Source organism: Tiliqua scincoides, chromosome 5 (genome assembly GCF_035046505.1).
Source record: "Tiliqua scincoides isolate rTilSci1 chromosome 5, rTilSci1.hap2, whole genome shotgun sequence".
Classification (NCBI taxonomy): Eukaryota; Metazoa; Chordata; class Lepidosauria; order Squamata; family Scincidae; genus Tiliqua; species Tiliqua scincoides.
The window spans coordinates 34,024,448-34,046,397 of NC_089825.1; the positions used below are offsets into that span (position 1 = coordinate 34,024,448).

General features: G+C 43.5%; 1 protein-coding gene across 4 annotated transcripts in view; it reads left to right on the forward strand.

Annotated features, from left to right (window-relative positions):
• Positions 1 to 21,950, forward strand: part of HDAC9 (histone deacetylase 9) — a 518,896-nt gene that overhangs the window by 234,907 nt on the left and 262,039 nt on the right. For 3 of the 4 annotated variants that reach the window (XM_066626951.1, XM_066626953.1, XM_066626955.1), the window contains 3 exons: positions 1,694 to 1,841; positions 5,198 to 5,324; positions 5,882 to 6,003. In XM_066626951.1, coding sequence (XP_066483048.1) covers positions 1,694 to 1,841; positions 5,198 to 5,324; positions 5,882 to 6,003 — 397 coding nt within the window. The remainder of the gene's footprint in view (positions 1 to 1,693; positions 1,842 to 5,197; positions 5,325 to 5,881; positions 6,004 to 21,950) is intronic. The other variant, XM_066626952.1, reaches the window with a different exon arrangement.

A 21,950-nucleotide genomic window follows, 5' to 3' on the forward strand; every position in this document is an offset into this window, starting at 1 on the left:
ATGTGAACCAAAAATTAAGTATGGATATTCACTTAAGGGAGTGCAAGAAAACTCATATGGACTTTTGAATGGTCTCTTTGCCCATGCCTTCCATTACTTGTCTGTGGTGCTTCAGAGAACTATTGTTAGCTGGTTGTGGAGAAGTAGTGTTACAGCTTCAAAAAAAAAAAAAAACAACAGCCAAAGCTTTTTGGTCCCAGAGCTGAAAATGCAGAAACTACAAACAAATGTGTCTTTGCCAAAGTCTGAAGGCCTAGGAGAAGTCATATTTCTTGAGCTCTCTCACACTTTATGGCATTTTTCTTTGTAAAAGAAGTGTTTGCAATGAAAGAATAAAAACATGTATAAAAGAATAAAAAAAGCAAAGAAGAAAAAGTCAACCTTTGGCCCTATTCCAGCTAAAATTAGTCATCACTAAAGCTTCAGTCTTATGGCATTTCATTGGAATTCAGTCCCATGGCACTGACAGGCATATTTCTGAGCATACATGGATAGGACCAGACAGTATATCCCAGTAAAGCCAGTGCAGCAAGTTGGCCATAATGATCTCAGTTCCCATGGCATTTAACTGGACTTCATCATGATTGACTTTATTGGACTAGGATCAGTGTTGTAATGGTAACTTCTGAAGTGCAAGAGCTTGCTGTGTCAGCTCTCATAACCATGATAACTATAATCTGCATAGACTAGACGACGACAACAACAAATCAACTTTAAATTTCTTTATTAGAGTGTTTTCTTCTGTCACTTATTCCTTCTTTTAAATCTACTATACTTCATTTAAAGATCTAGCTCACTTCATCCCAAACTCTTGAACTGGGTAGCAGTGTTTTTAAAGAAGAAGTATAAAAATTGAAAAATGGAATAAAAACTTTCTAGATAAATATAAAAGGTGTATTAGAGGCTAGCCTATGCACATTGACTCAGAAGTAAGTCCCACTGCATGAAATAGGGATTACTCCTTGGTAAGGATTGGACCCTTACAGTCCAATCAGATAAGTGCCTATGCAGTCTTAAGTCCTAGTATAGTCATTGGGGCTTACTATGAGAGCGGATAGAATTGCAGCCTTAATGTAACATGAGTTACATACTTATCTCCCAGGCAACCCTTGGGAAAGAAAATGGCATTAACTTATGTTCCTAGGCATATTTATCAGTTTGCCTCTTTCTGAACCTAAGAACATAAGAACAGCCCCACTGGATCAGGCCATAGGCCCATCTAGTCCAGCTCCCTGTATCTCACAGCAGCCCACCAAATGCCCCAGGGAGCACACCAGATAACAAGAGACCTCATCCTGGTGCCCTCCCTTGCATCTGGCATTCTGACATAACCCATTTCTAAAATCAGGAGGTTGTGCATACACATCATGGCTTGTACCCCGTAATGGATTTTTCCTCCAGAAACTTGTCCAATCCCCTTTTAAAGGCGTCCAGGCTAGACGCCATCACCACATCCTGTGGCAAGGAGTGATGTGGCAAGGACCTGATGGCTTCTTAGCTAAAATCCTTTGTAAAAAATGTCAAAGGCAGCATCTAAGCACTCCTGCTGCTTCTGTCACACCTCTTCTGCTGTGGAAATTCTGGAGCTCTGCTTCCTTCATCTATTACCCCTGCATGGGACCATTAGCTGCAAATGGAATGGAGATTAGTCATGGCCAACTACACTTTCTCATGACTTTGTCTTCTTTGCAAGTTACAACAGGAACTCTTAGCCATTAAGCAGCAACAAGAACTCCTTGAGAAAGAACAGAAGCTGGAGCAGCAGAGGCAAGAACAGGAGCTGGAAAGGCACAGAAGAGAGCAGCTTCCTCCAATCAGAAGCAAAGAAAGAAGCCGAGAACGTAAGATTTGCTCAGCCAAACCTGGGTCAAAAAAACCCATCTAAGTGCATATGTCAAAACATGGCCTGGTGATGAAAATTTCATTCCGGTTCAGTGTGCAAGAGATCCCTTACAATTCCACATCCTCTTTGCTATTTGCATTGCGAGCATCTGTAACTATGTATAGAAGATTTTATTTTATGCATACGTAGTCATTTGGCCATCATTTCCGTCATTGCAAATCTTGTGTGAATATTAACTGACCCAGACTTCTGTTACTGTGGCTTTAAGGCAAACAATTCCAAAAGAAAGGACATTAGTGGAATGTGATACTCACTAGGGGGAGGCAAATACATATAATTCCCTTCACAACGGGAAGTGGGAACGAAGGAGTTCTGGTACTTCAAAATGCTATTTACGGCAGGTGACAAATTGGAACCCCCAAATGCATTTATTATCAATGAGAAATTCCCAGGGCTAATGAAGCTTATGTTAATATTTAGCAAAACAGAGAACCTTACAGGATGCTTGGATAATGATTGTAGTCTATAGGGGAAATTATATAAATTTAGCAGTAGCGTAATGCCATGTTTTTGGTTTTAAAACAAGATTCTCTGGCACCTCTGCTACTTCATTGACCACGGTGGCACGCGTGGTCCAAAGTGTGTGTCCCTAGCTTGTAGTGTGCTCTTGAAAACTATCCACAATAGTAGTTAATATGTTATATTCTAACTATACTATATATAGTTTATATATCAGTATATATGAATACATACACCGGGGTGGGGGAGGAGAGAGAGTGAGAGACCTCAGCCTGTTATTTTTGGATCACCACAATATTCTACCTGTTGCTTACTCACCAACTGTAAAGTGGAATATTTAATGTCTGCCAGTTGCTCTTTAATTATGAAGGACAGTGGCTCTGAGCTGAAAGAGAAAGTGATGATGTTGGAGGTACTGCTTGCATTTGCTAAGATTCCACAGTCAAGGCCATTTTACGTAAGATTTCTATGACTGTACTGTATGCTAACTTTGCACAATTCACCAGGTAGAAACTGGAGTTGGCAAGAGCACAGCCATGTCTCCATATTTTTGTCTCATATTTTAAGTGAAGCTGTGCAGGATGAGGTCTCGGAGACTGAACACACCCTCTGCACGTTTCTGTTCTGTAGTGGCCAAACACTTTGCCAAAAATGTGAATGATCTATTCAATATTTGGGGCCATAGTGGTTTACAGTGGCATTTTGAACTGCTCCTCGTTACATTTCCCTCTTCTTGGCTATGTGTCCAGTATGGATCAGAAATTTTTTTTTTTATTTTTTTCAACATGGTGGTATATTATTTGGAGAGGTCTATCATGGGATGGAGAAAATTCCCTGAACCACTTGGTGAAGTAATACCCATGCTTGCCATGACGAGACAAAATTAAGGGAGCAGCATCAAGTAATCACCTTGTGTTTTGAGTTTGACATAGGAGCATAGGAAGTTGCAATATATTGAGTCAGATCAATAATAGTACATCTAGCTCCGTATTGTCAATACAAACTAGCAGCAGCTTTTCAAGCTAGCCTTGCCTCTCTTGGAGACACCAGATATTGAACCTGGGTCTTCTGCATGCAGCATATTTGCTCAACTGCTGAACCACAACTCTAACCTCTAGCTGCACATTTGCTGGTACAGGTGTGTGCCACTTAACAAAGGGGATACATTCGGCAATCCCCGTTGTTATGCGATTAGGTCATTAAGTGAACTTCAGTCCAATCTTTTGCCTTTGTGTAAACAGACACTCCCTGCCAGACACTAGCTGGCTGCACAGGCTGCTGGAGATAGATTGCCTCTTCTTTGCATTAAGAGCCTCTCTGTTGCTTTAAGAGCTCTCATTAAGAGCATTTTTATTGTGCTTTGACCACCATCATGTATGCAGTCCATCATTAAGCAAATCATTGTTAAGCGACAGATGCCTATACTTGTTAGATTTAGGAAGCTGAGGAAGCTACTTGGAGCCATTTCATCTAAAGGCCTGGTAGAAAGAAGAGACCATTGCAAAGGGTATTAACATGATTCCATTTCAGTAATATCAATTCTTATGCACATATCCAATTAATGCACTATATATATAATAATGCACTATATACAGGTCCAGCCTTGTTATACACAGATTTTTTTATATATGGATTTGACTCAACACAAAAATGCCCCTGCAAATGTGAAGGAATGTGCTGATCCCTGGAGAAGGGGAAAAAATGCACCCCTTTAAAATCAGTTTTATCTGTGATTACAGCAATTTAAAAAACTGCTTTTTACTGTTGCAGAGTGACAGTCATACAAGTGATTACAGGTATAACCTAAGTATCCACAGATTTTTCTATCTCAAAGCTGATGAGAACGGCCCTTTAAAGTAAAGGAAAACAGTCATTTAATAATGCCAGAGAGGGCAGCTGGCTGACAATCCATCAGTCATTCTTTCTGCAGGCTTCTCCCTTCCCCTGAGCACATGAAAGAAGGCTAAATTGCAGCGATTATCACCACCTCCATTCCTTCCCCCTTGCTGGGGCTCCTGGTGGAGGAAGGAATTGCTGCCTCCTAGTGAAACCTAAGCGCCTGGAGAGAGACTGATGGCCTCTGTGTGCATTACAAAGGTCATCAAGGCTGTTTTTAAATTACCAGAGCAAAGAGACTTTGTTTTTTAAATTGATTTGCTATAGTGCGTTTTTTGCCATCCACATGAGTTCTTGGAACGGAACCCTCGCGAATAATGAGACTCAACACACGCACAATTTATAATTTACTATATAATTTACTTCATTTTTAGATAGATAGATAGATAGATAGATAGATAGATAGATAGATAGATAGATAGATAGATAGATAGATAGATTGATTGATTGATTGATTGATTGATTGATTGATTGATTGATTGTAAATCCCTTCATCTTCATAAGAGTTTTATGACTTCATTTCAGAAATGGGGAAGAAAGCAAAAACCCAAACTGAAACAGACTGAAAAGTCAATGGTTTGGAATTGCTTACATGGTGGTGGTGGTGGGGGGTGGAGGAGGGGGTTCCAATTTCCACTGATTTGCCCATAAACACAGCTGTAGCCCCTTGAATATTTTAATTGTGTCTTACTTTGATTTATCCTAAGAACTGACTTCACTGACATCAAAGAATGTTAATACCATGTATGGTTTTCTGAATCCAGGCAATAATAATGGTTCCTGCTGATTACAGTATTTTAGTACAAAATCAAAAGAGTGAAATCTCATGGAGAGATATAGGTATTGCTTGACTCTCATGTTCATATTTTCTCTGGCAAAACTGTTGGATGTATTTTTAAAAAATAGAACTGAAAATACTTAAACTCCTATATGTCTTAGGAGCAGTGGCCAGTACAGAAGTCAAGCAGAAACTTCAAGAGTTCCTATTGAGTAAATCAGCAACAAAAGACTCTCCAACCAATGGGAAGAATCATTCCGTTAGCCGACACCCCAAGCTCTGGTACACGTACGTTCAGCCTTCTGTTTTAAGCCCTTCCCATAATAGCTACCAAAAGGATGCCCTTTGTCAGGGACGTTTTGAGTACATACATAGGAACCCACTGTAAAATAGTACCTAATGTCTTGGACTAGGAACAGGGAAACCCACATTCAAGTCCTACCCAACCATGAAGCTCACTAGATTACTCTGGGCCACTTACCATCTCTCAGCCTAACCTACTTCACGGAGTTGAAGTAAGGATAACAAGGGGGAGGAGGAACCCATATATACCACCCTGAACTCCTTGGAGGGAGGGTAGGATAAACGTAACACAAGATTTTAGCCTTCATTTATTTCACAACAGAGATGCAAATCTACATGGCAAAAATGTTTCTTCATATCCTAAGTTGTTCCATGACCTACTACTTATACAAGCCCTTAGCTTTCTATAAGCCCTTAGGTTTCTGCACACTTGCAAGCAATAAGACATACATATAGCCAACAAGTCTGTATAACATGGATGAATGGCTGCTGTTAAATCACAAAGGACCAGTCACTGAAGTGACCATCTGTGTCTCCTATAGGGCTGCCCACCATACCTCACTGGATCAAAGTTCTCCACCTCTTAGTGGAACATCGCCTTCCTACAAATACACATTGCCAGGAGCACAGGATGCAAAGGATGATTTCCCTCTTCGCAAAACTGGTGAGTGTGAGAAACTTTTATCTCCCTGAATTATTTTGTGTGTGTGCATGTGTGTTTAGGGCACAATCCAGAGGTGCCCTTGGGCTGGCGCAAGTCTGGCCTCCTCAGGAGTCTGCAAGGTGCGGAGGCTGTCACAAACCTCTGCGCCGATGGAGGCACCGGGCCTTGTGTCAGCCCAGCTAGACCAACGCAAGGCTCTGGGGTGGGTGGGGGGAGGAGGTGGGAGGGAGGCGTTCTGGGGTGGGGGGAGGGCGGGCACTGGACAACCCCGGGGGCGGGTGGATTGGAAGCAGGAGGCGGGGCTGGGACCCAGCAGTTATGCTGGATCCCAACCCTGTTCCTGGGGAGTTTGGAGCGGCTTCAAGCCACTCTGCTCTCCTTGAACTTGCGCCACCTCAGGAGGTGGCACAAGTCCAAGGAGTCCCATAGGGTCCAGGGTGCCTTACCTCTGGCTGAGCCACTTTGGGCCCCTATACCGCACAGGATACAGCACAAGCCTCTTGGCTTGCCTGTTCCAATGCAGGATAGGATTGCGCCCATTATGTGTTCCATGGTTAAGCCATGATGGCACTATTTTTCATTTCATTTTCTTTGCCATAATATGGATCACATTTATGATTTAAAACTAGGCAGGGAGGTAGGCAGGCAGGTAGATTGATGATATAAACCGATCTCCGGATTAGACCGCATTTGGAAATTTAGGGTTTGCCCCCTCCACAAAAGATGTGTCTCTTAAAACGACATTATTGATATTTATGAGGTGTAACATTGTTGATTGGTAAAGCCAAACATTTTTGAACATTTTAACAGCATTGTTCTGGTGCAGCTGTTAATATTTTTACATCTCTGTGGGGGTTTCAAAATATTCCTTAATTCAATTCTCATTGCCTGCATAAGAGGACTACAACATAATTAAAGCCAGATGTTTTCTATACATTATTCCAAATATTTGGGCACGCCATATGTCAGTCGCACAGAGAAGGCACAAGGATGGGGTGCTTTTAAAAGCACAATATAGAACATGCATGGATGAATAATGAACTGATCTCATTGTGGTCGCTGTTGTTGTTTGTTGATAGGCTTTCAAAGTAAACTTATAAACAGAGTACAGTAGGCCACGAGTTAGGAAAATAACTTTTTGACGATGGTCATAGGAATGGATTCACATCTTGCTTGTATCCTGTTTTAAATAGCATATCCTGGGTTCCTAATTAGAGGGACAGATTTAAGCCCTTGGCCACATATTCACAAAGCTCAGAATGATCGCTTAGCAGTTTTTGAGGAAAAGCAACAGGAACTAGGATGACACAAGTCAAGTGACCCTAGACAGATCCCGGGGGACACATAGAGCCATCCCTTAGGCAAAAGGGACATCCTGGAGCCTATGACAACCCCATGGGGGCCATTCCAGACAAAGCCAGGCCATGAAACATTCGTATCTATGAACAGGTTCTTTGCCTGGGAAAGTTTGACCTTTGTCACCAGAAGCAGACCTCCCCTTCTTCTTTTCTTGGGCTACAAATTGTTTATGTCACTTGGTCTTTCCCTAAAAGTTGTTGAAATTCTGAAACTTTTTACAATAAGTGCTTCCACCAAGCCATGTGATGCGTTAAACTAACGGTGAAGCTGCTTATTCATAGGTATTAGTTTTTTTTGTTTCACACACAGGTTTATGAGGAAATAGGGAATCATGTTATCTCTGCCTCTCAACTGTGAAATTAAACATTAATGTACAACTGTCGGAGCATATGTGTATAATTTTGGTTAAAAGTTTGGGATTGGTATACATCATTACATGAAGGCCAGATTCATAGAACCAGCTAATTATGAGTTTCATCCAGTTTTTCTCTTCAGATGAATGCATACATATATAAACGTTCATGTTATTATCTGGGAAGTGGAATAGGTTTGTCATTGCATATTTTTTCTTAAGTTTGACCTGCATGTAAGAATTGTAAATAGTAGTAACTTACAGTGAACGTTACATGGTCAATATTTTATTCTTGTTTTATTCATCTCTTTAATGCAAGGCATGTAGGGGGCCACCCCACATCCTTAATTGATCCATGGAGTTCAGTGCTCCAAATCTGAATGGAACCTTGTTTACTCCTTAAATTCAAATGGAGTTTTCACTCCTCCAAAATGTAGGCAAAGCTTTCCAGCTCTAAATCCTGCTGGAACCACATAGTTGGTGTCTTGTGACAGTAGCCACCTTCTTGGACTCCTGAGTTTAAGAAAGACAATTTTGTAAAACAGAGGAAAAGTTTCATACCGCCAAAAAGTTCTCCCCTACCCCATGATTGATCTCCAATCTAGGAATGAGACAGCAGACATCCAACTAGTTACCACACCATCAACTAGATGAGAAAACAAAGGCAAAACCCAGCAGGAACACTGAGGTGGCAATAGAAGAAGTTCCCCAGATTGAATTACTTCACCTAAGATTGCCATAGGTTTCTATGGAGCAGAAATCTAAACTGACTTCAGAGCCTTGTGTTCTTTGTATGTTGTTCTTTGCTTTTCCATCCATTGCCCACTCCTCCCTCTAAGAAAGGCAGCTTGGCTCTCTTGCCCTGCTCCCTTCAAGGCTCTTATCTCATTGCATGTTAAGGGTTTGCTTCATAGCCCCCTTCCTATCTTTGAGACTCCTCTTTGTCCAGGGAAACTTGTGTGGTTGGCTGTTGGTGGCACACTAAGTCTTGCAGGGAGCTTCCCTGCAGCGCAACACTCATTTTGGGCAGTGTTGGGCAGTGCAATCAGATCCTCCCCCTCCTCTTGGGAGCCATTCACCTCTGTTTCCCCCCCCCCCGCCCACATGCCTCCAAAGGGGAGGGGGAGAAGCCGCTTGCACGCTGCAGGGAGGCTTCCTGCAAGACTTAGTGTGCCGCCCTCCCCTCTAGCTACACCAGTGAGCCTCAGGTCTCCTTCCCAAACAAACTGCCTTGATTGATCCTGCCAATCCTCAGAACAAGGAGAATCTCCTTTGCCAGGGGTGATCTTCAGAGGCTTGGAGCATCGGTCCAGAGGGCTTGTTTGGTGGAAGAGAGTGGCTACCCTGCTGCAAGTGGAGGAAGTGCATTCATGGCCTGTTTCATAGCTCTTGGTTCAGGCTACAGTCAGCCATTCACACTGTCAGCTGTTCACGGTGGCCAGAGCTGTGAAAACCCTTCCCTTTTCTCTCTCACCAACTTCCCTGTTCACCTCTCCACTTTTTTTCTTTGGTATCCAAAACCTCCCCTTCCCTTTCCCATCATTCTCTGGAATGATGGGTACATGCAACCTCTTGGTTTTAGAGGTGAGCTACCTCCGAATGCCAGATGCAGGGAAGTGGCAACAGGATGCAGGTATCTTGTTGTCTTCTGTGCTCCATGAGGCATCTGGTAGGCCACTGTGAGATGCAGGAAGCTGGACTAGATGGGTCTTTGGCCTGATTCAGTGGGGCTCTTCCTTTGTTCTTATGAAAAGCCCATCTAATCTTCCTACATCCACTCTTCTCCACATTTCCCCCCACTTTCCTCTGCCTTTCTCCTTCTAAGGGGTTCTCCCCTTTCTTCATTTCTCCAGATTCTATTGTTATGTGATTGTTAGCCATAGAATTTCCAGTACAGATTAAGAGCCCAATCCTGGGCTTACACGCTGGCTTACCGCTGGCACGCATTGTAGCAAATGTGCCATAAGGTACGTTTACGAGCCTTACTGCCAGGCGAGCGCCCATGCTAGCCCAGCACTGGGCTAGCGCTGGGCAAGCGCCCGGTCTCCACTGCTTGGCGGTTGCATGGACCACTGAGCTGAAGCACGGTAAGCAAGGGCGGGGGGGGTAGGTGGGGAGGAGGCATGCAGAGGCGGAAGGCAGAGAGAGAGCAGGGAGTAGGCGTGATGGGGAGGCGGGAGGTGGGGAGAGGGCAGGCATGAGGTGTGCTGGGGGGGAGCAGGGAGGGAGGCGGGTCCGGTGGAGCTCCGCTCCACCAGATCCTGTCTGTTCATGTGGGGCTCGGCGCCCTACACAAACGCTTTTACCATTGTGGCGTTACTTCCCTTACCCGGGAGAAGGTGCCACCTGCGGTAGCCCACGGTGTGCAGGATGCCACCGAAGCTGCGCGCCATGGGAGTTCAGGGTTGGGCTGCCCGGCTGCAATCCAATCCACACTTACCTGGGAGTAAGCCCCATATGACTTACTTCTGAGTAGACGTGCATATGATTGCACTTTGAATTAAACTAATGCAGTGGTACCCTTCTGAATATGAGTTTGAGGCAGGTAGGTGTCCTTATGGTCAGATTGCATATGGCTAGAGAGAGGAGAGGAATCACTTGGGCAAAATGAGTGTCGGGCATCAAGAAACATTCTGTCTTTTCCCAAAGATGCAATATTTTAGTTTTGGACTTGAGCAGTTTGAAACATTCCAGGATTCTGCAAAATTGCGTAAGTCAGAATTAGAAGGCATTTTTGAAAATGTTGAGCCTCAAGGGTGTTGAAAAATGTTGCAGAGCTGGGAATGAGAATCAGATTTATACGTCTGCCTGATATTTTCCTAATCTTCCTAATCATTAGTCTCTTTTGTGGCATTGCAAAGTAAGTGCAAATATTTTTGACAGTGAACAATGTTTGCCCCCAGTTTCTTTTATCCCTATCCTTCCTAATCAAACTATATTAATAGCAATCTCTTCTCTATCTATGCCTAATAAAGGTTCATTCATTCATTCATTCAATAGCTATCTCCTAATTGCAAGACTCATTCAACTCTGTCTTTATTGTTCCAATTAAATTAATGTATTCAAATGTATTTGAGTCTCCCTTTGCTTGTTCACCATACTCCTTGCATTGGTGAACAGTGATTCTCAAAACGTGGGATGGGGATGAGGGGCTGCTATAATAGATGTGTGCATTCTGCTTGCTAAATCTTTTGATTGTACAGTATATCTTCATTGGATCACATCAAGGATTGTCATCTCCTTTTGGTATCATGCAGGAGGCTGTGGAATCTGGCTGTTTGATGAACTAGTTTCATGGCTCCACAACCAGTAAGAAAGATGTATAAGTGAGAATCTTGCAATCTAGTAGGTCCATCTGTCCCGTATATACAGGAACATCTCATTTACTTCTATAAGGGGGGAAACTGATTCAGGCAGGGAGGTTTCCAACTCTAATCAATGAAGATTCTTTTTTTCCTTTTAGAAGAGAACAGCAAGCCCCTGTTGTTGCAGGGTGATTTACTTATTTAATATATTTATATCCTGCCTTTTCCCACCAGGAGGTGCCCAAGGTGGCATATAGTCTGTTTTCTGCATATTTGTAGAACACAAAAGTAAAATAGGGGGGATGACCCTCTGTGTTTTCCTCTTCCAAAGGAATTAGTGTTCCTTTGTGAGTAGGGAGGGATATAGTTCAACTTTAAAAGACACAAGCAAGTGGAGATGGTTGTGACAACTTTTGACTTGCTGGATTTTCCTTGTGGCCATGAAGTCAAGCTTCTCCACAACAGAATGCATTGGTTCTTGACGAAAGAGTTAGTATTAAATTAATACTCAAGTGTTAAAGAGCACACTTAAAGCATTCTCTGGCCCAGGCTACAGCTGCAATTAAAGATACTTGCTGCCAAGTGACATGGCTAAAGCCAACTCAGTATTTTGGAGCTATTTATGAATAGCAGCACTAGCTTTATAGCTCACTCTTGATTTTCTCATGGGAAAGTAATATAAATGAGAGTGATTCCTCCCAGTTGGATTTCAGTGTTAGCAATGCAGATCATGCTGAAATTGTACATAATTCTCTTCCAAAGAAAAGGAAATAGCATTTCAATGGTTTTCCTCAGTGTCTCATTGACTTATGGTGGTATACAATTAATTCTGCTAAATTACTCTACCAGATGGAAGGTTGCATTGTGTATGAAGCTAATTAAGTTGCCTTGGTATTGTATTTCAGACATAAAAGACTGAATCACAAAGTAAACTTGTTTTAATCAAATTTCCTATGGAGACAAATCTTTTAATGCTCTTAACAGGTAGCATTTTTTCCTTGCTTTTGACAGTGTGACAGATAAGATGCAGTAGACAAACTTTGGGCACCATGTGGAGACCACTGTATATCATTCTAAATTCTAGCATCCGTCACTTGATGAGTCACTCACTCATGTAGGTTCCTGTCATTTTACCATCTCATGGACTTTGTGGTGGGGTGGAGAGAATTGCCCCATCTTTGTAACACACTGGTGTGCATGATTGCCTCATTACTTGAAAATAATTCCATGTACCATCCACAACCTATGTACTAGCTCTGATTTTATGAAAACACAGCACTTCTAGATGTAGACGGATGTAAATATTTAATATTCTTTGCAAATAGTTTCTACTTCTAACAAATGCTACCAAGCTTCAAACTTTTGGCACCAAGTCATCCTATGTTACCTTTCTGCCTTGCCATTGGCAATTCAAAGCAACTGCCTTCTTCCTGTATATGTTTTTCCTATTCTCATCAGCTGTGAAAATGAATGTCTTTTATGTATAGGGAGAAAGTTATGTTCATTGCTTTTCATATGGTTGGCAAAACATCCTTTTGCCTGGTGTCCTGTAGAATTTCACTTAATTTATTTTCATGGATTACATTAATTAAGATTTTGTCTTCACATTGCAACCTCCTCTTTGAGAGGGGATCAGGAGGAATGACTGTGAATCTGCTCTAAAGTGAATATAAGTAAATCAAGTATTTAATAGTCCATTAGTTGACAAGGGCTTGTGGGGATATTTGAAGCAACCTCTGGGACTTGTGCAATGAAGAGGTCTTATGTTGAATTGCAGTGTTTAATTGATTGTTCTGGCAGCAGATTTTTTTAAAGAAAAATTATGGTTTTGAATATAAGTGCTTACAAACTGCAGGTGACAAGCACCAAAGGCATCCTTCCTATCTCACACAGGAGTTCCTTGTCTGAAATGGTGCCTTACTGTGACATATGCATGCTGCAAAGTAAATTTCTTCCTTCAGAGCTTTATACCCCTGCCATTTATGTAAATTTAGACAAATTTAGTCAATAGATTAATTGACTAAAATGTATTTAAGCAGATAACAACCCTGCAAATTATACGTTTAGTAGTAAAAGCTCTAATCATATCGGTAAGTGCAACAAAATATTCCTTTAATGCGTTCAAATCTGTTCCTTAGGTAGATAACAACCTCACACATTCCAAACTAGAAAGAAAGAAAGAAAGAAAGAAAGAAAGAAAGAAAGAAAGACAACAATTTATAAAACTGATGTATGTCACAATGCATAAATTAATAGGTACTATAGTCAAATTTAGTAAGATGGACTTTAATGTTATATTCCTGGGGTTTTTCCAAGTGCAGAAAGACTAAGGGCCCCATCTTGAAGACCCAGTGCTGGCCCTCTGCTTGTACTGAGTGTTGCAAACATGTCATAAAGCACACCTGCCAGACTTATCGCCAGGTCAGCACTGGTGCTAGCTCAGCACCAGCTAGAGGCCTGCCACACCACCTGGAGCAAGGGTCGAGCTAAATAGCTGGCACAGACTTGACTAGCCCCATTGTGGGACTTGGGCCTTCCTCTGGGGGAAGGGGACAAATTTCGTCTTCCCTTGAGAAGCCATCGGCAACTGCCGAAAGCCCTGAGGATGCAGCAGTCACCATTTTGGCACCGTTGCTGCTCAGGATTGGGCTGCCCATGAACAAAATGTTTATCATCTTCAGCTATAATACAAGGTTGCTTTCTGAAACTCAGGTTTGCTACCTATGGGTGTATAGCCTCAAGAAAAAGACCTTGCTTGCTATATCATATACCATCTCCCGCTTCCTGCCCAAGTTCATTAAATGATGTTCTGCACTCAGAACAGACTATATTGGTATAAAGTACTATTGTGTTTCTGAGGTTGTTGGGAAGCCGCATACTCCTATCTATCAGGGCCCCATCTTTATATAGCATTTACTATTTAAACAAGAGGTGGGGATCTTTTTTGGGGGAAAAAAAATCCCTTCTGTTTACAGAAACAAAACCTTGCTTAAATGCGCGATGTTTTGACTCATATGCTAGAAAATAGACATTAGGGGCTGAGGCAAAACTAGCCAAAGTTTTTCTTGAAAATTTTTGGCATTCCCCCGCAAATGCCTCACCACTTCATTGATGAAGTTTCATTTGGCACTTCTTGCAGAATTGTTTTACTTACTTGCATTGCCCATTTCGGTTGCTCTCAGGGACCTTTTCACAAAGCCAAATTGGATCTGCTATGTAGCATTATGAAATCATCCCATGCACTGCATGGTGCCTGATTGGATGGAATGGGATCATCCGTGTGACTGATCCCAGAAAGATGACAGATCACTGGGAAGCAGCATCCTATGACGATCTCAGCAACACGGTAATGCACAGTATCAGTGTTCCAGCTAGAGTCAGTTTCACCGAATTTCTCTAATTCCCATGTTTGGAAAGAAACAAACGTAATTTCTTTCAGTGCACACTGGTATATCTTCCAGACTTCTTCTTTCTAATCTAAAAAGAGTCAGGGCCCAATCCTATCCAATACTGCAGCACTGGTGTAGCTGCAGTGCAGCCCCATGGCAAGGGAACAAATGTTCCCGTACCTTGTGGAGGCCTCCATAACTACCTTCCCACCACAAAATACAGTGCGCATCCCATTGGCACGGCTACACCAGGGCTGGAAAGTTGGATAGGATTTGGCCCTCAGTTCCTTAAGCCCTTATCATGAAGCTTACAAGGTATGCTCCAACACTGGTCTGATCCTATGCAGAGACAGGTACGACAAAGGTCATCAATGGATTTAGGGGCACCCTGAATTCTGCGTAGTCTTTTCTGTTCTTTTTCCAACTCTATGATTCCTTTCTGAAGTGGTAGCTACCAAACCAGCCCATGGTATTCCAACTGAGAACACATTAAAAATTATATGTGTGTGTGTGTTTTTTTTAACTCTTTCCTCATAATTACTAAGATTGAACAGATTTTTCAGTGCAAAATAATATAATGGCATGGAATCACATTCAGTGTTCAGACTAAAGAAAGTGAACTCTGAAATGAATACATGACTCTGCCCATTTATTTATTTATTTATTTATTTATTTATTTATTTAAGAGAGTTATATCCCACCTTTCTATCCCATGAGGACACTCAAGGCGGCTCACAATTAAAAACATTAAAAACACAATATACATATAAAACATTAAAACACAATAAAAGCCTGGATCCCAAATTAAAATCCATTCAAAAAGTGCCATGCCCCCTACTGTCAGCATAAAAGGCCTCCCTAAATAAAAAGGTCTTAAGCCCCCGCTGAAAGGAGTCTAAAGAGGGAGCTGTTCTCAATTCTAGGGGGAGAGAGTTCCACAAATGGGGAGCCACCACCGAGAAGGCCCTCTTTCTTGCCACCATCCCCCTCACCTCCGCTAGTGGCGGCACAGTCAGAAAGGCCCCCTCTGATGAATGAAATCCATGTGCCAGTAGTTCAGATACTACAAGAAGGATGTACAAGATGGTGTGGGGGCAACTCAGTTGCATCAGATCTTGGTGAATGTGAAACAAAAGCAGTTGGGGTCTTCTTTCTTCCTACCTATCATATGGTATGGGCTGTATGGTATGGGCAGCCAGGGTTTTCAGTGTTAAGGACGCCACTGGAGGTGAGGGAGAGGTGTCCAGGATAAAGACTGATGAGCTAAAGGAAAACCCATGCAGCCTCAGACATGGCCAGGGAAGATGGTGAAACCACCTAGCTTCCTTCTCCTGCCTTTTCTTCTTAGGGTCACAGGTAGCAGCCCTCACAGAGCAGATGGCTGTCCTTTACTGAGCTCCTCATCGGCTGCTGAAGGATCTTTATGTACAGGCTCCTCTGGTCTCCACCTCACCCCTTCCTGCTTTTGCCCCTGTGTAAGTTATGCTCCTTTCATGGGCCCTGATCCTGGAAGATGCCTCCTCTCCATACCTGGTTGCCCAGTCAGGTCTGCTGGAAGGTCACTGAGGTTGTAGCTGCATTGCCATGCTGTCGGCCGGTTATCTGGAGGGGGTGGGGCCATCTGTGATTCAGGTGCCTCGCAGCGAACCCCGAGCTGGCTGCTGCATCAGGCACCAATTGTATCAGCCAGCTGAGCTCACCTCAGCTGGCCCAGCAGCAATTGTATTGTTGCTTCAGGAAGGTCACTGTGGCTGGACCCCGGAACAGACTACTGGCCACTGGGGGCTGTCTTAGGGAAAGTGATAAGTCTTTATTTCTCCATCAGATCATCTGGCAAATGCAGTGGACTTGGGAGAAAGTCCGAGTTTTCTCTTCTTTCTGTTTGGAGAATGTAAGAAACAGCAAGAATCTTCCCATTGTTTGATTTTTTTTTTGTAATGCAGCTCAAGTAGACCCTTTCTCTTTTCCAAGTTTCCTGGCAAATGAAGGTGTCTTGGAAGAGAAGTGGAGATCTTTCTCACATCTCCTGAAGTTGAGAGAAACAACATCACTGTTTCTTTTCTATACCCTGCACACATGGGACCTCTCCTCGAAGTCTTCTGCACATGCCAGAGAAAATGGTGGGAGGGGAGCGAAGGACCATGTTGGTGCCAAGAGTAAACAGTGGTTGTTGGTCAATATTTGTGGTTGAATAAGATCCTTCTTAATTGCTCTGTGCTTCAGTTGTGGAGCTGTGGAAACCAGCCAGGGGAGCCGCAAAATGCTCGCAAAAAAACCTGCCACTCTATACAATGTACAGGATGGAACCTTAATAGGGAGCCAGAGACAAAGGCCTAGTAGGTCAAGTGAGCCGCCAGTTGAAAAAGTTTGGGAACCACTGCTTTAGTGGGTATGTAAAATGATTGTGCTGTATTGCCTTTTTCAAGTGCTTTCTGTTGTAATCTCTCAGGAGGTATTCTAGATGTTAAGTTTCTGAGACACATTTGGTGAAGCTTTTTTAAAAATGTCAGCATGCGCAAAAAAAAAAGCCTGACTCTTTTTTTCCCTTTTGTCTTTCATTGTAAAATCATTTTCATTTGAATAATGACACTACCTCTTTTATGCACGGGTTTGTCTTTTTCACTGGAGCATAAATTCAGACAGCCACATAAAGTCTGTCTCCTCTGTTGATGTGATTGATTGAAATGCAGAGTGCAATGTGTTGCTGGTTAAAAATAGAAAGGCAATCAGCGCACCGGGCCATGAAAACACATTCGGAGGCGAGTGGGACTTCTTCCTGGTGAATGTTCAAGAGCTCTTTCTTTGGGCCCAGAGGATTACATCACATTATTCAGGCACTGATATGGAAATCTTCTCCAGTTGAGGAACAGCTTTGAGACCGATTTATAGAACATAGTCCTAAATTGCACAAATTGAGTCGGTTTCAGAGTGACTTCACTCCCAGTTTAATGATTGTCAGGTGGGATTAAAGACTGAAAGTAAAAATAGTGATAATGCAGGGTTATCACATGTTGATAGAACAATATCTGTATATTGGGTGGGGGAGGAAGTATTCATTTTTAAAACGTATATTTAAAAACGAAGGTTAGAATCCTTAGTTTGTCATCCCCTGAAGCAAGGATTCTTAGTTCGGAACAAAAGTCCTTTCTCTGGAGTAAGATTTTTCTGCTGGACACAGGAAATGTGTCCTGCTGGCCCATTGGGGGCGGGGGGGCTGGGAGCAAAGCACTACATTGTACATTGAGAACTGCCACTGCCCACTACTACTGAGGATTCAGAGGTTGGCTTGGCTCTGGTGGCCTCCCTGATGGATGTGGGCTTGTCCCTCATTTGGTCAACCCCTGATACTATACCTGAGTACTAGGGACTGATAAAAGTGAAAAGGTCATTTTTGAATTAAGGTGACAAATAGGACCAAATTGAACATCTGGAATGGTTTCCACATTTCTTTTTTGTTAATAGGAGTTAACATGGGAGTGCTATTTCTATCACGATTTTCACATTTTATAAGAGATTAACCATTCCCCTTTTTTCTCCTAATAGAACCTCGCCCCCCAAAAAGCTGCTTTTTAGCTGTAGAAGGGGAAAAGACAGATACCTGCATTGTATATCACAATGAAATTACAGTAGCTTTTTGGAGGAAACAATTATCCCACTGGGGAAACAATTTAGAAGGAAGGGATAACCTCCCCTGTCCCAGTGCATTGGCCTTCATCCCAATTGCCCTGCTTTTAACAAAATCTGATGATGAATCATAACTATTTTGGTCCATAGCTGGATCACAGTATAGGTAAAGTTGTAGGGTAACAGAACACTGTGAGCAATAGACATGACTCTGTTATTGGTAGCCAGGGTTTTGGAACCCAAAATGTTGTACTAGCAGTTCTCAAGACTTGCAGTTGCCTGGCATCTCAGTGCTCCAATTCTTGGTAGAATCAAGAGGGAGACAATATAAATAAGAACATAAGAACATAAGAACAGCCCCACTGGATCAGGCCATAGGCCCATCTAGTCCAGCTTCCTATATCTCACAGCGGCCCACCAAATGCCCCAGGGAGCACACCAGATAACAAGAGACCTCATCCTGGTGCCCTCCCTTGCATCTGGCATTCTGACATAACCCATTTCTAAAATCAGGAGGTTACGCATACACATCATGGCTTGTACCACATAATGGATTTTTCCTCCAGAAACTTGTCCAATCCCCTTTTAAAGGCGTCCAGGCTAGACGCCAGCACCACATCCTGTGGCAAGGAGTTCCACCAACCAACCACACGCTGAGTAAAGAAATATTTTCTTTTGTCTGTCCTAACTCTCCCAACACTCAATTTTAGTGGATGTCCCCTGGTTCTGGTGTTATGTGAGAGTGTAAATAGCATCTCCCTATCTACTCTGTCCATCCCCTGCATAATTTTGTATGTCTCAATCATGTCCCCCCTCAGGCGTCTCTTTTCTAGGCTGAAGAGGCCCAAACGCCGTAGCCTTTCCTCATAAGGAAGGTGCCCCAGCCCCGTAATCATCTTAGTCACTCTCTTTTGCACCTTTTCCATTTCCACTATGTCTTTTTTGAGATGCGGTGACCAGAACTGGACACAATACTCCAGGTGTGGCCTTACCATTGATTTGTACAACGGCATAATAATATTAGCCGTTTTGTTCTCAATACCCTTCCTAATGATCCCAAGCATAGAATTGGCCTTCTTCACTGCCGCCGCACATTGGGTTGACACTTTCATCGACCTGTCCACTACCACCCCCAGATCTCTCTCCTGTTCTGTCACAGACAGCTCAGAACCCATCAGCCTATATCTAAAGTTTTGATTTTTTGCCCCAATGTGCATGACTTTACACTTACTGACATTGAAGCGCATCTGCCATTTTGCTGTCCATTCTGCCAGTCTGGAGAGATCCTTCTGGAGCTCCTCACAATCACTTCTGGTCTTCACCACTCGGAAAAGTTTGGTGTCATCCGCAAACTTTGCAACCTCACTGCTCACCCCTGTCTCCAGGTCATTTATGAAGAGGTTGAAAAGCACCGGTCCCAGGACAGATCCTTGGGGCACACCGCTTTTCACCTCTCTCCATTGTGAAAATTGCCCATTGACACCCACTCTCTGCTTCCTGGCCTCCAACCAGTTCTCAATCCACGAGAGGACCTGTCCTCTAATTCCCTGACTGTGGAGTTTTTTCAGTAGCCTTTGGTGAGGGACCGTGTCAAACGCCTTCTGAAAGTCCAGATATATAATGTCCACGGGTTCTCCCACATCCACATGCCTGTTGACCTTTTCAAAGAATTCTATAAGGTTCGTGAGGCAAGACTTACCCTTACAGAAGCCATGCTGATTCTCCCTCAGCAAGGCCTGTTCGTCTATGTGTTTTGAGATCCTATCTTTGATGGATCCTATCTTTGATTCCACCATCTTACCCGGTATGGATGTTAGGCTGACCGGCCTATAGTTTCCCGGGTCCCCCCTCTTTCCCTTTTTAAAGATAGGTGTGACATTTGCTATCCTCCAATCTTCTGGCACCGTGGCCGTTTTGAGGGACAAGTTGCATATCTTAGTCAAGAGATCTGCAACTTCATTCTTCAATTCCTTAATAACTCTTGGGTGGATGCCATCAGGGCCCGGTGACTTATTGATCTTTAATTTATCAATGAGGTCAACATCTTCTCTTTTAACCTCTATCTGATTTAACTCCTCGGTCAGGAGGGGCCGTTCGGGCAGCGGTATCTGCCCGAGGTCTTCTGCCGTGAAGACAGATGCAAAGAACTCATTTAATTTCTCTGCCATCTCTAAGTCTCCTTTTATCTCCCCTTTCCCTCCCTCACCATCCAGAGGGCCAACTGCTTCTCTGGCGGGTTTCCTGCTTCTAACATATTTGAAGAAGCTTTTATTATTCCCCTTAATGTTGCTGGCCATGCGTTCCTCATAGTCTTGCTTGGCCTCCAGTATCACCTTCTTACATTTCTTTTGCCACAATTTATGTTCCTTTTTATTCTCCTCATTAGGGCAAGACTTCCATTTACGGAAGGAAGCTTCCTTGCCCTTCACAGCCTCTCTAACTTGGCTCGTTAGCCATGCGGGCTCCCTCCTGGATTTAGTGGAACCCTTCTTTCTTTGCGGTATACACCTCTGCTGTGCCTCTATTAGTGTTGTTTTAAGCAGCCTCCATGCACTCTGGAGAGATTGGACTCTTTTTACCCTCCCTTTCAACCTCCTTCTAACCAGCCTCCTCATTTGAGGGAAGTCCGCCCGTCGGAAGTCAAGGGTTTTTGTTAGAGATTTGCCTGGTATTCTTCCCCCAACATGCACGTCAAAACGGATCGCAGCATGATCACTGTTCCCCAATGGCTCAGTAACATTTACATCTCTAACCAGGTCCTGTGTACAATATTAAATCCAGAGTCACCTGCCCTCTGGTGGGCTCCGTGACTAGCTGCTCTAAGGCACAGTCATTTAGCATGTCAAGAAATCCGGTCTCCTTATCGTGACCAGAACACAAATTAACCCAGTCTATATGAGGATAGTTGAAGTCCCCCATGATTACAACCCTGTCCCTCCTTGTCACCTCCCTGATCTGTTTCCTCATTTCAAGGTCCCCATCCGATTTCTGGTCTGGAGGACAATAGCACGCCCCTAGTATTACATCGCTGCACAAGCCTGGTAATTTAACCCACAGAGATTCTACGGTGGAGTCGGACCCACCTTCAATCTCTACTTTGCTGGATTCTATCCCTTCCTTAACATAAACAGCCACCACACCTCCAACACGTCCCTGCCTGTCCCTCCTGTAGAGTTTATAGCCCGGGATTGCGGTATCCCACTGATTCTCCGCATTCCACCAGGTTTCCATTATGCCCACTATGTCAATGTTTTCCCTTGTCACCAGACATTCCAGTTCTCCCACCTTTGCTCGGAGACTTCGGGCATTCGCATAAAAGCATTTGTACATGGAATGCCCCAGGATGGGCTGCTTATTCGCTCCTTTGTCCCCACATCCTCTCATTGTGCCAAACCGTCTATCACATCCCATCACACTACCTTTCCCAATTTCTTCTCCTGCTCTGCCTTTGTCTTGTTGTTCTCTAACCTTCCCATCCTCATCCCATAGGGATGAGGAGTCCCGAACTGGATGCCCCTCGGCTCCTGTCAGCCTTCCCCCAGGGATCAGTTTAAAAGCTACTCTGCCACCTTTTTAATGTTATGCGCCAGCAGTCTGGTTCCATTCTGGTTCAAGTGGAGCCTGTCCCTCTTGTACAGGCCCCACTTGTCCCAAAATGTTCCCCAGTGCCTAACGAATCTAAACCCCTCCTCCCTACACCACCGTCTCATCCACGCATTGAGACCCCTGATCTCTGCCTGCCTAGCTGGCCCTGCGCGTGGAACAGGTAGCACTTCAGAGAAAGCTACCTTTGAGGTCCTGGCTTTCAGCTTCCTGCCTAAAAGCCTAAATTTGGCCTCCAGGACCTCCCAGCTACACTTGCGCACGTTGTTGGTGCCGACATGCACCACAACCGCTACCTCTCCCCCAGCACTGTCT